The following is a 14290-nucleotide window of genomic DNA, read 5'->3' as shown; positions in this document are numbered from 1 at the left end:
CAGCGGTATCAGTGTGCGCACACTCACAGGCAAGCCATCAGCGCTGGAAAAACTCCACCTCCTCCTCCTCTCTGATGATCACACAGATGAAACAGGCAGTTGTTCCGGCTCCAATCAGCTGCCGGGCAAACAACAGCAGCTTCAGAATGAGCCACAGAAAACCCGTTGTATAGCTAGCAGAGTGACAGAACATCCCTGCTCTGAAACCTACTGTAAAACACCAGCAAATATCACGTCCCAACAGACTGGGAGAACATAGGCATGTCTTGTACACTGTGCTGATGGCAAGAGCTTGCAGCCTCACAGAATCTAAGGCCGTTCTACCCATCGAACTGTTCATTCCCTGACATTCCCTGCACTCCACTGGTCTTTCAGCACAGAATCCTCACCGCCACACCGCACCACTGTTTGTCTCTGACTCTGTCATTTCTCCCTGGTTAGTGCTGTCAGTGAACAAACACTGACGTAAACAGGATTTCACATCAGACACTGAACCTAACCCTACCCCAATGTTGAGCCTCTTCAGATGGATGTCACAGTTTGTAATTACCCACGTGACTGAGCCTTTACCCTTCAGTCTACCACAGGCAGGCAGGCCTTTGCTGTGTCCCATCCCCAAGGGCTCATTATCAGGAATCAAACTAGGGTAAAGAAACAACAGACCCCAGCCTCCTGCCCCAGCTGAGTCGTCAGCACATCAAACTCATGTCCAGCTGCCCCTTCAATGGGATCTTTCCATGCCACGGATTAGATATACCTCCCAAACATGCTTGTTCTCCCAAAATATTTGCCTTTGACAAACTTGTTCCCCCAACATGCTTGCCCCCAACACACTTATCTCCCCTACCTGCATGTTCCCTTGCACACGTCCCTCTGACACGGTTTGCCCCTTCCCCCACCCCTCCCCCTGCCATGTTTGCCCCCCTCCCTACAACACGTTTGCACACCCCTTGACACACGGTAGGATTACCTGCAGGCAGGCCACGCCAATGCCAACAGCTCCCATGATCAACAGGTGATCTGCAAGTACCTGCTCCAGGACGATGAGGCATCCTCCCTGCCAACACATTCCAAAGAAAACACACAATGCTTCAAATTGGCTCAAACCCTGTGCCAGGATTCCGTGCAGTAACACAGAAACGCGCACTGAAACCTGGAGCAAAGCAAGTATCGTGACAGTGTACAAAACAATGGACAGTGGGGAAACATTTCCATTTACACAGGAAGATCCAGTGAGTGACTGATGGTTCAGGCTAGGTGATAATGAATAGTCTAGTGCTGGAGAGAAGGAGGGGAAGGGAGGGTAACGACCTACAAGATCAGCCAGAGCTGAGCTTTGTCTCCCCCGGATGCATAACTCTGCACACAGATTCAAGAGGATGATTTTATATCACAGAAATGATTATTCAGAGATTATATATTTGTTAATTGATTCACAGATATAGCTAGCATTTATTAACCACTCTTAACTGCTCCAGAGAAGGTGGAGGTGAGTCACCTTCCGCAATTGCCAACGACAGTCTCACTGTAGGGAACAGTAACAGTCACACAGTCTCACTGCGTGAGCAGTAACAGTCACACTGTCACACTGCAGGGAACAGTAACAGTCAGACGGTCTCACTGCGTGAGTAGTAACAGTCACAGAGTCTCACTGCGTGAGCAGTAACAGTCACAGTCTCACTGCGTGAGCAGTAACAGTCACAGTCTCACTGCAGGGGACAGTAACAATCACACTGCGGAAGCAGTAACAGTTAGTCACAGTCTCACTGCAGGGAACAGTAACAGTCACACCACGGGGAGCAGTAACAGTCACATACAGTGGGGAACAGTAACAATCACACCACGGGGACCAGTAACAGTCACACAGAAGGCACAACAGCACCTTTACTTCCTTAGAAGTTTGCGAAGATTAGACACATTATGTAAAACTGAAAAATTTCTATAGATATGTGGTGGAGCGTGTACTGACTGGTTACGTCATGGCCTGGTATGGAAACATCAATGCCCCTGAATTGAAAAGCCTACAAAAACTAGTGGAAGCAGCCCAGTCCATCAGGGTAAATCTCTCCCACAATTGAGCGTGGTTGTAGGAAAGCAGCATCCATCAAGGACTCCCACCATCTAGGCCATGATGTGTTCTTGCTGCTGCCATCAGGAATGAGGTTTGAATTCCACATTGAAGAGAAACTTGGATAGGTACGTGGTCGGGAAGGCCATGGTACAAGTGCAGGTCGATGGGACTAGACAGGTTAATAACTGAGCATGGACCAAAAGGCTTGTTTCTCTGCTGCAGTGTTCCAGAAGCTTGGACCAGTGACCAGTCCATATTTTGGAGTGAGTAGCAAAAACAAATTCAAATAAGGCAGGGGCAAGCTGAGTGGCCCTCGTCAGACTGGACAGAGTCAGGTGAGTGGAGATTTTGAGCCTTTAGCTCATGGAGGCTTCAGTCAGAGAAAGCAAAAACAAAAACATGCAGGTAGAGGTTTGCCCTGCCTCTTTGCATTTCCTCAGCTGGGCAGTAGAGATGTCAGGCAGGATAGTGGAATGCTCCTCTTGCAGGATATGGGAAGACAGGGGGACCTCCGGTGACCCTGACAACCACAACTGTGAGAAGTGCATCCAGCTGCAGCTTCTAACAATCCGCAGTTAAGGAGTTGGAGCCGAGACTGCCTGAACTCTGGATCATTCTCGAGGCTGAAGGAGTGATAGATGGGAGATATAGAGAGGTGGTTACACCCAAGGTGCAGGATACAGGAGACTGGGTGACAGTCAGGAAGGGGAAATAGGTGAAGGAGCCAGTGCAGAGTACCCTGCGGCCATACCCCTCAACAACAGGTATATCACTTTGGATACTGTTAGTGGGGAGGGGGGCGGGGAATGACCTCACACAGGAAGGTCAGAGCAGTCGGCTCGCTAGCACTAAGTCTGGCTCTGTGACTTGGAAGGGAAAAGAAGAAGCACGCAATGGTGATAGGGGATTTGCTAGTTTGAGAAATAGAAAGAGGGTTCTTTGAGATTCCCAGATGCTATGTTGCCTCCCAGGTGGCAGGGTCTGGGTCATCTCTGGTCGAGTCCTCAGCATTCTTAAGAGAGATGGTGAACAGCCAGAGGTTATTTGTCAATGTAGGTACTAATGACATAGGTAGAACGAATGATGAGGTTCTGCAAAGAGAGTTCAGGGAGTTAGATGCTAAGTTAGAGGGAAGGACCTCCAGGGTTGCTACCATGTGTTAGTGAAACCAGAAATAGGATGATTATACAGTTTAACATATGGCGAAAGAGTTGGTGTAGGAGGGAGGGCATAAGATTTAGGACCATTGGGCTCTCTTCCAGGGAAGGTGGGTCCTGTATAGAAGAGATGGTTTGCACCTTAACTGGAAGGGAACTAATATCCTAGCAGGAAGGTTTGCTAATGCTGCATGGTGAGGTTTACACTAGAGTTGGGAACCAGAGTGCCAGAACAGTTAGTGGAGAGGTTGTGGAGGCAGACATTGGTAAGATCTCAGACAAAGTCGGGAATCAAAAAGTTGAGCATGGCGTGACTCATGACCTGAGCTGCATATATTTCAATGCAAGAGGTATCGTAGGAAAGGTGGATGAACCCAGGGACATGGATCAAACCTGGAATTATGACATTGTAGACATTGGTGAGACTTGGTTGCAGGAGGAGCAGGGCTGGCAGCTTAATATTCTGAGGGTTCTGTTGTTCTAGACGTGACAAAGCGGGAGGGATTAAAGGAGGAGGGGTGTTGTTACTAGGCAGGGAAAATGTCACGGCAGTGCTCCATCAGGACAGACTGGAGAACTCGACTAGTGAGGCGCTGTAGCTGGGACTGAGAAATAAGAAAGGTATGAGCACGTTAATGGGGCTACATTACAGACCACCCAGCAATCTGAGGGATCTGGAGGAACTAATTTGTAGAGAGATCACAGACTGCTACAAGAAACGTAAGGTTGTTATAGTAGGTGATTTTAACTTTCCACATATTGACTGGGACTCCCAAACTGTAAAAGGACTAGATGGGTAGAGTTCGTTAAATGTGTTCAGGAAAATTTCCTTAATCAGTATGTAGAAGTCCCAATGAGAGAGTGTGCAATACTGGATTTGCTGTTAGGGAATGAGACAAGGCAAGTGACAGCAGATTGTGTAAGGGAACACTGCATCTAGTCACCATGGTGCCATTAGTTTCAAAGTAAAGATGCAAAAAGATACTTCTGGTCTGCGGTTTGAGATTCTAATTTGAAGAAAGGCCAATTTTGATGTTCTCAACAATGATCTAGGAAGTGTGAATTGGAATAGACTGTTTTCTGGCAAAGGTGTGCTTGGTAAGTGGGAGGCCTTCAAAAGCAAAATTTTGAAAAGCCTGCATGTATCTTTCAGAATAAAAGGTAAAGATAACAAGTGTCGGGAACCTTGGTTTTCAAGAGATATCGAGGCCCTGGTTAAGAAATAAAATGAGGTCCATAGCAGGTATAATCAGGAGAGAACAAATGAGGTGCTTATGGAGTATAAGAAAAGCAAGAGAATACTTAAGAAAGAAATCAGGAGGGATAAAAGAAGGCATGAAGTTGCTCTAGCAGACAAGATGTAGGAGAATCCTCAAGGATTCTGCAGATACGTTAAAAGCAAAATGACCGCAAAGGACAAAACTGGTCCACTGGAGGATCAGCATGGAATTACATATGTGGAGCCAAAACAGATGGAGGAGCTCTGAAATAATTTTTCACATCTAAACTTACTCGGGAGACGGACACAGAAGCTATAGAAGTGAGGCAAAGCGGCATCAAGTTTTTCAAGGAAGTTACTAGGAAAGTTGATGAAGGCAAGGCAGTGGATGTTGTCTACGTGGACTTTAGCAAGGCATTTGTCAAGGTTCCACATGGGATGTTGGTCAAAAAGGTTCAGTTGCTCAGCATTCAAGATGAGGTAGTAAATTGGATTGGACATTGGCTTTACGGGAGAAGCCAGAGAGTGGTAGTACAGGGTTGTCTCTCTGACTGAAGGCCTGAGACTAATAGTGTGCCGCAATGATCAGTGCTGGGTCCACTGTTGTTTGTCATCTATATCAAAGACCTGGATGATAACGTGGTTAACTGGATCAGCAAATTTGTGGATGACACCAAGATTGGGGTGTAGTGGACAGTGAGGAAGGCTATCATGGCTTGCAGAGGGATCTGGACCAACTGATAAAATGGGCTGAAAAATGGTAGATGGAATTTAATGCAGACAAGTGCAAGGTTTTGCACTTTGGTAGGACCTACCAGGATAGGTCTTACACAGAGAATGGTAGGGCACTGAAGAGTGTGATAGGACAAAGGGATCTGGGAATACAGGTCCATAATTTGTTGAAAGTGGCATCACAGGTAGACATGGTCATAAAGAAGGCTTTTGGTACATTGGCTTTCATAATTCAATGTATTGAATACAGGAGATGGGATCTTACAATGAAATTGTATAAGATATTGGTGAGGTCTAATTTGGAGCATTGTGTGCAGTTTTAGTCACCTACCTACAGGAAAGATGTAAATAAGATTGAAAGAGTACAGAGACAATTTAGAAGGATGTTGCACATCTGCAGGGCCTGAGTTATAAGGAAGGAATGAGTAAGACAGAGTCAGAGTGGAGACTTTGAAGGGTGATAAAGGCCTCCGTTGGTCAGAGTTAACCATGGATATTATGTCCTAGCTGTCTAGACACACAAGCCTGGGCAGAACAATATGGAGAGCAAGCTGTTGCTCATGCAATAAGCTCTCCCTTTCCACACATCTGATGAACGCAAAGAAACAGCAGACAACGATACAGTTTGGTGTCCAGCAGCATCACAGGAGCTGCCAGTCAGCATTGAAGTCTTAGGGACTCCAGCTCCAGATATTTCCCTCAGGGTTTATCCCTGAAGCCTACCCCATAAGTAGGTATAGCCACAAGGGAACAGAGGTTTGAGATCAGAGTTTCCCTTCTCTTAGATGAGCTGTCAACCACGGCTAATGAGCCCCATCTGCCGAAAGAAACTAGTTTTAAGGTGCCAGTAAACCACCTTTGCCCCTTCTCCTGTCAGTAGAAATGGTTCCATTAGGCTCAGTAGCTAAGCCACATGTGAAGGCTGGGAGCTGGACTTGGTTGCCAGAGGCTATTTGAGGCACACGCCATTGGGAGCATTTAAAAGGTAGTGGGAGCTTGTCCCCATTACCACCCCTGGCTATAACAACATTAAGGGTACAGATAGGGTACATGCAAGCAGGTTCTTTCTATTGAGGGTTGGGTGGGACTACAACCAGAGGCCATGGGTTAAGGGTGAAAGGTGAAAAGTTTATGGGTTATTTCTTCAGCGGTTTGAACGGGGCACGACTGTGCAAGCGCGCGGAGGTCAGCCAGTGAGAACAGCGGGAAGAGTTTAAAAAGAAGACAGATTTACAGAGCAGGTGTCAGAGGAGCGGGTGTCGGAGTAGTGGGAGACTGAGTAGGAAGGCTTTGGCTCAACGGAGCTTAGGCGATAAAGGGTCGAGGCCAGGTAGGTTACCTGTTTAAAATAAAGACAGAAAGTATGTGTGTGAGGCCAGTTTTCTGGGCTCGGTGTCAGATGTGGGAGGTCCTGGTGACTATGACTATGACTCACTGCAGGAAGGACGTGGAAACCATAGAAAGGGTGCAGAGGAGATTTTCAAGGATGTTGCCTGGATTGGGGAGCATGCCTTATGAGAATAAGTTGAGTGAACCCGGCTTTTTCTTCTTGGAGTGATGGAGGACGAGAGGTGACCTGATAGAGGTGTATAAGATAATGAGAGGCATTGATTGTGTGGATAGTCAGAGGCTTTTTCCCAGGGCTGAAATGGCTAACACAATAGGGCATAGTTTTAAGGTGCTTGGAAGTAGATACAGAGGAGATGTCAGGGGTAAGTTTTTTTTTAAAACGCAGAGAGTGGTGAGTGCGTGGAATGGGCTGCTAGCAGCAGTAGTGGAGGCGGAAATGATAGGGTCTTTTAAGAGACTCCTGGGGGGCTACATGGACCTTAGAAAAATAGAGGGCTATGAGTAAAGCCTAGGTAGTTCTAAGGTAGGGACACGTTCCACACAACTTTGTGGGCCGAAGGGCCTGTATTGTGCTGTAGGTTTTCTGTGTTTCTATGGAATATGAGGGGAAAACTCTTCACTCAGAGGTTTGTGAAAGCGTGGAATGAGCTACCAGTGCAAGTGGTGCATGTGAGCTCCATTTCAATGTTTCGGAGAAGTTTAGACAAGTACATGGATGGTAGGGCTATTATCTCAGTGAAGGTCGATGACAGTAGGCAGTTTAAAGGTTTCAGCATGGACTAGATGGACTGAAGGGCCTGTTTCTGTACTGTACTTCCCTATGATTCGAAAAGAAAGAAATATTCTTCTTGACAAAAACTGAGAATCTCAGATTGTCAAATATTCTCTGTTTCTCTGAACTCCTTCAGCGGCAGAAGTCTGTGGTCCTTGCCTAGCATGGATTGTGTGATCCCAGACACAGTGAGCTTTAATTATCCTTCAGTGTGGGGACATTTCGTGTGGCCAATGAGTGCTGGCTTTGTCAGTGACATCACATCTTCTGAACAAACAAGAGCCTGAAAGAGTGGAAAGTGAATTGGTACAATGGCATACATGCATCCATTAACTTTACAAACTATTGCCCAGCTCATTAAACTCCTGGAATGTCACCAAGTTCTGAAGACTTTCAGGACCTCCACGTTTGTATATTCTGACAGGTCAGTAAGAAGGTCACTGTGAGGTTCTTCTAGAATTCCTGTAACACATATTATTCCTGCGATGGTGATCAGGCACTTGATTTGCAGGGGGATGGGAACCAGTGTGCCAGAGCTGACAGTGTGGCTGGGGTGAAAATAAATGATGTTAGAAGTTCAAGCAAATCCGCTGATAGAAAAGTTGTGAGTGGTGGTAAAAATCTTCTGAGGTGTATATATTTCTATGCTAGGAGTATTGCGGGAAAGGCGGATGAGTTGAGGGCGTGGATTGACACGTAGAGTTATGACGTTATAGCAATTAGTGAAACTTGGCTACAGGAGGGGCAGGACTGGCATCTTAATATTCCAGGGTTCTGATGTTTCAAATGTGATCGAGGCAGAGGAATGAAAGGTGGGGGAGTAGCATTGCTTGTTAGGGAAAATATTACAGCAGTGCTCAGGCAGGACAGATTAGAGGGCTTGTCTACTGTGTCCTTATGGGTGGAGCTGAGAAACAGGAAAGGTATGGCCACATTAGTGGGATTGTATTACAAACCACCCAATAGTCAATGAGAATTAGAAGAGCAAATCTGCAGAGAGATAGCAGGCAACTGCAGGAAACATAAAGTTGTGGTGGTAGGGGATTTTAATTTTCCATATATTGATTGGGTCTCCCATACTGTTAGGGGTCTAGATGGTTTAGAGTTTGTAAAATGTGTTCAGGAAAGTTTTCTAAATCAATATATAGAGGGACCAACTAGAGGGGATGCAATATTGGATCTCCTGTTAGGAAACGAGTTAGGACAAGTGATAGAAGTCTGTGTAGGGGAGCACTTTGGTTCCAGTGATCATAACACCATTAGTTTCAACTTGATCATGGACAAGGATAGATCTGGTCCTAGAGTTGAGGTTCTTAAGTGGAAGGCGGCCAAATTTGAAGAAATGAGAAAGGATCTAAAAAGTGTGGATTGGGACAGGTTGTTCTCTGGCAAGGATGTGATTGGTAGGTGGGAAGCCTTCAAAGGAGAAATTTTGAGAGCGCAGAATTTGTACGTTCCTGTCAGGATTAAAGGTAAAGTGAATAGGAATAAGGAACCTTGGTTCTCAAGGGATATTGCAACTCTGATAAAGAAGAAGAGGGAGTTGTATGACGTGTATAGGAAGCAGGGAGTATATAAGGTGCTTGAGGAGTATAAGAAGTGCAAGAAAATACTTAAGAAAGAAATCAGGAGGGCTAAAAGAAGACATGAGGTTGCCTTGGCAGTCAAAGTGAAGGATAATCCAAAGAGCTTTTACAGGTATATTAAGAGCAAAAGGATTGTAAGGGATAAAATTGGCCTTCTTGAAGATCAGAGTGGCCGGCAATGTGTGGAACCAAAGGAAATGGGGGAGATCTTAAACAGGTTTTTTGCATCTGTATTTACTAAGGAAACTGGCATGAAGTCAATGGAATTAAGGGAAACAAGTAGTGAGATCATGGAAACTGTACAGATCGAAAAGGAGGAGGTCCTTGCAGTCTTGAGGAAAATTAAGTGGATAAATCCCCGGGACCTGACAGGGTGTTCCCTCGGACCTTGGAGGAGACTAGTGTTGAAATTGTGGGGGCCCTGGCAGAAATATTTAAAATGTCGCTGTCTACAGGTGAGGTGCCGGAGGATTGGAGAGTGGCGCATGTTGTTCCGTTGTTTAAAAAAGGATTTGGGAAATTATAGGCCAGTAAGTTTAATGTCAGTAGTAGGTAAGTTATTGGAGGGAGTACTAAGAGACAGAATCTACAAGCATTTGGATAGACAGGGACTTATTAGGGAGAGTCAACATGGCTTTGTGCGTGGTAGGTCATGTTTGACCAATCTATTGGAGTTTTTCGAGGCGGTTACCAGGAAAGTAGATGAAGGGAAGGCAGTGGATATTGTCTACATGGACTTCAGTAAGGCCTTTGACAAGGTCCCGCATGGGAGGTTAGTTAGGAAAATTCAGTCGCGAGGTATACATGGAGAGGTGGTAAATTGGATTTGACATTGGCTCGATGGAAGAAGCCAGAGAGTGGTGGTAGAGAATTGCTTCCCTGAGTGGAGACCTGTGACTAGTGGTGTGCCACAGGGATCAGTGCTGGGTCCATTGTTATTTGTCATCTATATCAATGATCTGGATGATAATGTGGTAAATTGGATCAGCAAATTTGCTGATGATACAAAGATTGAAGGTGTAGTAGACAGTGAGGAAGGTTTTCAGAGCCTGCAGAGGGACTTGGACCAGCTGGAAAAATGGGCTGAAAAATGGCAGATGGAGTTTAATACTGACAAATGTGAGGTATAGCACGTTGGAAGGACAAACCAACGTAGAACATACAGGGTTAATGGTAAGGCACCGAGGAGTGCAGTGGAACAGAGGGATCTGGGAATACAGATACAAAATTCCCTAAAAGTGTCATCACAGGTAGATAGGGTCGTAAAGAGAGCTTTTGGTACATTGGCCTTTATTAATCGAAGTATTGAGTATAAGAGCTGGAATGTTATGATGAGGTTGTATAAGGCATTGGTGAGGCCGAATCTGGAGTATTGTGTTCAGTTTTGGTCACCAAATTACAGGAAGGATATAAATAAGGTTGAAAGAGTGCAGAGAAGGTTTACAAGGATGTTGCCGGGACTTGAGAAACTCAGTTACAGAGAAAGGTTGAATAGGTTAGGACTTTATTCCCTGGAGCATAGAAGAATGAGGAGAGATTTGATAGAGGTATATAAAATTATGATGGGTATAGATAGAGTGAATGCAAGCAGGCTTTTTCCACTGAGGCAAGGGGAGAAAAAAAACCAGAAGACATGGGTTAAGGGTGAGGGGGGAAAAGTTTAAAGGGAACTTCAAAGTTTAAAGCTTCTTCACACAGAGAGTGGTGGGAGTGTGGAATGAGCTGCCAGACGAGGTGGTAAATGCGGGTTCTTTTTTAACATTTAAGAATAAATTGGACAGATACGTGGATGGGAGGTGTATGGAGGGATATGGTCCGTGTGCAGGTCAGTGGGACTAGGCAGAAAATGGTTCGGCACAGCCAAGAAGGGCCAAAAGGCCTGCTTCTGTGCTGTAGTTTCTATGGTTCTATGGTTCTATCCAGGACTCTACCTTCAATGAGGTCATGTTGCCTTCACACACCAGGCTACTGCCTCCCTGCCTACACCCCCCAACCCTCACTTACACAGAGCAGGAATCACGATGGAAAGTTGTGCAGTCACACCCACCAAACTGACAGCATTCCTTGGTGTGAAGTTTAGATCTCAGCTCAGGGAAGAGGAGTAAACTATCACTGAAGGTGCAGCATCAATGGAAGATTCCTCCAGCCTCAACACCTCCAAGAGCAATCAACAAATCTCATCATCCGTTGATACCTTTACCATGGAGTTAATGTAAAATACATAAAAACATAGAAATCTACAGCACATTACAGGCTCTTCGGCCCACAATGTTGTGCTGACCACGTAACTTACACTAGAAATATCTAGAATTTCCCTACCGCATAGCCCTCTAATTTTCTAAGTTCCGTGTACCCATCTGAGAGTCTCAAAAACCCTATTGTATCTACATTTAGCACCGCCGCCAGTAGTGCATTCCACTAACCCATCATTCTCTGTGTGAATAACTTACCCCTCACATCCCCTCTGTACCTAATTCCAAGCACTTTAAAACTATGCCTCCTTGTGTTAGCCATTTCAGCCCTAGAAGAAAACCTCTCGCTATCCACACGATCAATGCCTCTCATCATGTTATACACCTCTATCAGGTCACCTCTCATCCTCTGCAGCTCTAAGGAGAAAAGGCCGAGTTTACTCAACCTACTCTCATAAGGCATACTCTCCAATCCAGGCAACATCTTTGTAAATCTCCTCTGTGCTCTCTCTCTACAGTATCCATATCCTTCCTGTAATGAAGTGACCAGAGCAGAATATAGTACTCCCAGTGGGGACTTGCTGAGGTCTTATATAGCTGTAACATTACCTCACAGCTTTTGAACTCAATCCCACAGCTGATGAAGGCTAACATACCATATGCCTTCTTAACAACACTGTCAATCTGCACAGCAGATTTGAGTGTCCTATGGACGTGGACCCCCAAGATTTCGCTGATCTTCCACACTGCCAAGAGTCTTACCATTATATTCTGTCATCAAATTTGACCTACCAAAATGAACTACTTCACACTTATCTGGGTTGAACTCCATCTGCCATTTCTCAGCCCAGTTCTGCACCCTATCCATGCTGTGCTGTAACCTCTGACAACTCTCCAGACTATCCACAACACCCCAACTTTTGTGTCATCAGCAAACTTACTAACCCACCCTTCTACTTCCTCATCCAGGTCATTTATAATAATCACAAACAGGAGGGGTCCCAGAACAGATCCCTGTGGATCACCACTGGTCACTAACCTCCATGCAGAATACTAACCATCTACAACCACCCTTTGCCTTCTGTTGGCAAGTCAACTCTGGGTCCACGAAGCAAGGTCTCCTTGGATCCCATGCCTCCTTATTTTCTGAAGGAGCCTTGCATGGGGTACCTTATCAAATACCTTACCGAAGTCCATATACACTACATCTACTGCTCTACCTCCATCAATGTCTTTTGTTATATCCTCAAAAAATTCAATCAGGTTCGTAAGGCACAACCTGCCCTGACAAAGCCATGCTGACTATCCCTAATTAGATTATGTCTCTATAAATGCTCATAAAACCTGCCTCTCAGGATCTTGTCCAACAACTTGCCCACCACTGAAGTCAGACTCACTGGTCTATATAATTTCCTGGGTTATCTTTACTCCCTTTCTTGAACAAGGGAACAATGTTTGCAATCTTTCAATCCTCTGGTACTTCTCCCATCTCTATTGATGATGCAAAGATCATTGTCAGAGGCTCAGCAGTCTCCTCCCTCGTCTCCCATAGTAGCCTGGGATACATCTCATCCGGTCCCGGAGACTTATCCAGCTTGATGCTTTTCAAAAGCTCCAGCACATCCTCTTTCTTATCCTCTATACACTTAAGCAGTTCAGTCTGCTGTAAGTCATCCCCACAATTGTCAAGATCTTTTCCCCTGGTGAATACTGAAACAAAGTATTCATTAAGTACCTCTGCTACCCCCTCCGGCTCCATGCACATGTTTCCACTATCACACCTGATTGGTCCTATTCTCACACGGCTCATCCTCTTTGCTCTTCACATACTTGTAGAATGGTTTGGGGTTTTCCTTAATCCTGCTCTCTAAAGCTTTCTCATGGCCCCTTCTAGCTCTCCTAATTTCATTCTTGAGCTCTTTCCTGGCACCCTTGTAATTTTCTAGAGCTCTAACAGTACCTAGTTTCTTGAACCTTTCATAAGCTTTTCTTTTCTTAATTAGATTTCCTACATTCTTTGTACACCATGGTTCTTTTACCCTGCCATCTTTTCCCTGCCTCAATGGAAGGTACCTATACAGAACACCATGCAAATGTTCCCTGAATATTTGCCACATTTCTGTTGTGCATTTCCCTGAGAATATTTTCCAATTTATGTTCCTGCCTAATAGCATCTTATTTCCCCCTACCACAATTAAATATTTTCCCAAATTGTCTCCTCCTATCCTTCTCCAGTGCTATGGTAAAGGACGCAGACACGAGGAAATCTGCAGATGGTGGAAATTCAAGCAACACACACAAAATGCTGGTGGAACACAGCAGGCTGGGCAGCATCTATAGGAAGAAATACAGTCGACGTTTTGGGCCAGCATCTTGTATGTGTTACTATAGTAAAGGAGACAGAATTGTGGTCACTACCTCATCCCCACTACCCCCTTGGAACTAACTCCCAACCCAGCCCCTTCTTCACTCTCCTGCTCATCTTAATTCTTCCTCTCCAGCGTCCAAGAGGCAAACAGACCCTACTTCCTGGTGGCATCCTTCACTAGGAGGGGTCCAGGAGACAAGCAGAACCAAGGACCATTGTAAGTATATTGGTACAAATACACATTTAACAGTTGATGAGATATCACTTCCAGAAAAATGTTTCTTACCTCTACCTTGTAGACATTTGATGGGTGGTCTCGTTGGCCACAGGCCTCTGTTACAGTTTTACAACAACTGTCAGGTACAAGCCTGTCACCCGAGTCAGGGGAGAGAATGTAGACACTGTCCTGCCAGTCAGACGAGCTGTTGCTGCCACAGCACTTAAACTACAACAGAGGAAGGCGCAGTCAGTGTCATCTTCTGGTGAATGTTGTTTGCCAAAGTCAAACTAAGCATTGTGGGCCGTTCTATATTGTTCACTACCTCCAGGGGAGGCATACTGAGTGGCAGAGAGAGGGTTCTTTCTTCTCCACTCCAAATAGGCCACTGGGTAATTCCAGTGCAGAGATGGAGATTTACTGGGGGTGATTTTTGTTTTACACAAGGAGTGGTGGGTACCTGGAATGTGCTGTCAGGGATGGTGGTGGTGGAGGATGCAGTTAGAAGATAGAGACACTCGAGAGGCACATGGATAGGCAGAGAATGGAGAGATATAGACCATGTACAGACAGATGGGATTAGATGGCCTTAGGTGTCAGAGACAACAGGAGAGAGATTGTGCTGT

General features: G+C 45.4%; 1 protein-coding gene across 1 annotated transcript in view; it reads right to left on the bottom strand.

Moving 5' to 3' along the window:
- The window catches only part of tspan11 (tetraspanin 11), an 81536-nt gene that overhangs the window by 140 nt on the left and 67106 nt on the right, over positions 1-14290 (bottom strand). The window contains exons 6-8 of the mRNA XM_072269308.1: positions 13734-13892; positions 971-1057; positions 28-118 (exon numbers count right to left, since the gene is read on the bottom strand). Coding sequence (XP_072125409.1) covers positions 38-118; positions 971-1057; positions 13734-13892 — 327 coding nt within the window. The 3' untranslated portion in view covers positions 28-37. The remainder of the gene's footprint in view (positions 1-27; positions 119-970; positions 1058-13733; positions 13893-14290) is intronic.

Source organism: Mobula birostris, chromosome 9 (genome assembly GCF_030028105.1).
Source record: "Mobula birostris isolate sMobBir1 chromosome 9, sMobBir1.hap1, whole genome shotgun sequence".
NCBI lineage: Eukaryota > Metazoa > Chordata > Chondrichthyes > Myliobatiformes > Myliobatidae > Mobula > Mobula birostris.
The sequence above is the reverse complement of the archived record's forward strand: the minus strand, read 5'-3'. Positions and strand labels throughout refer to the sequence as shown.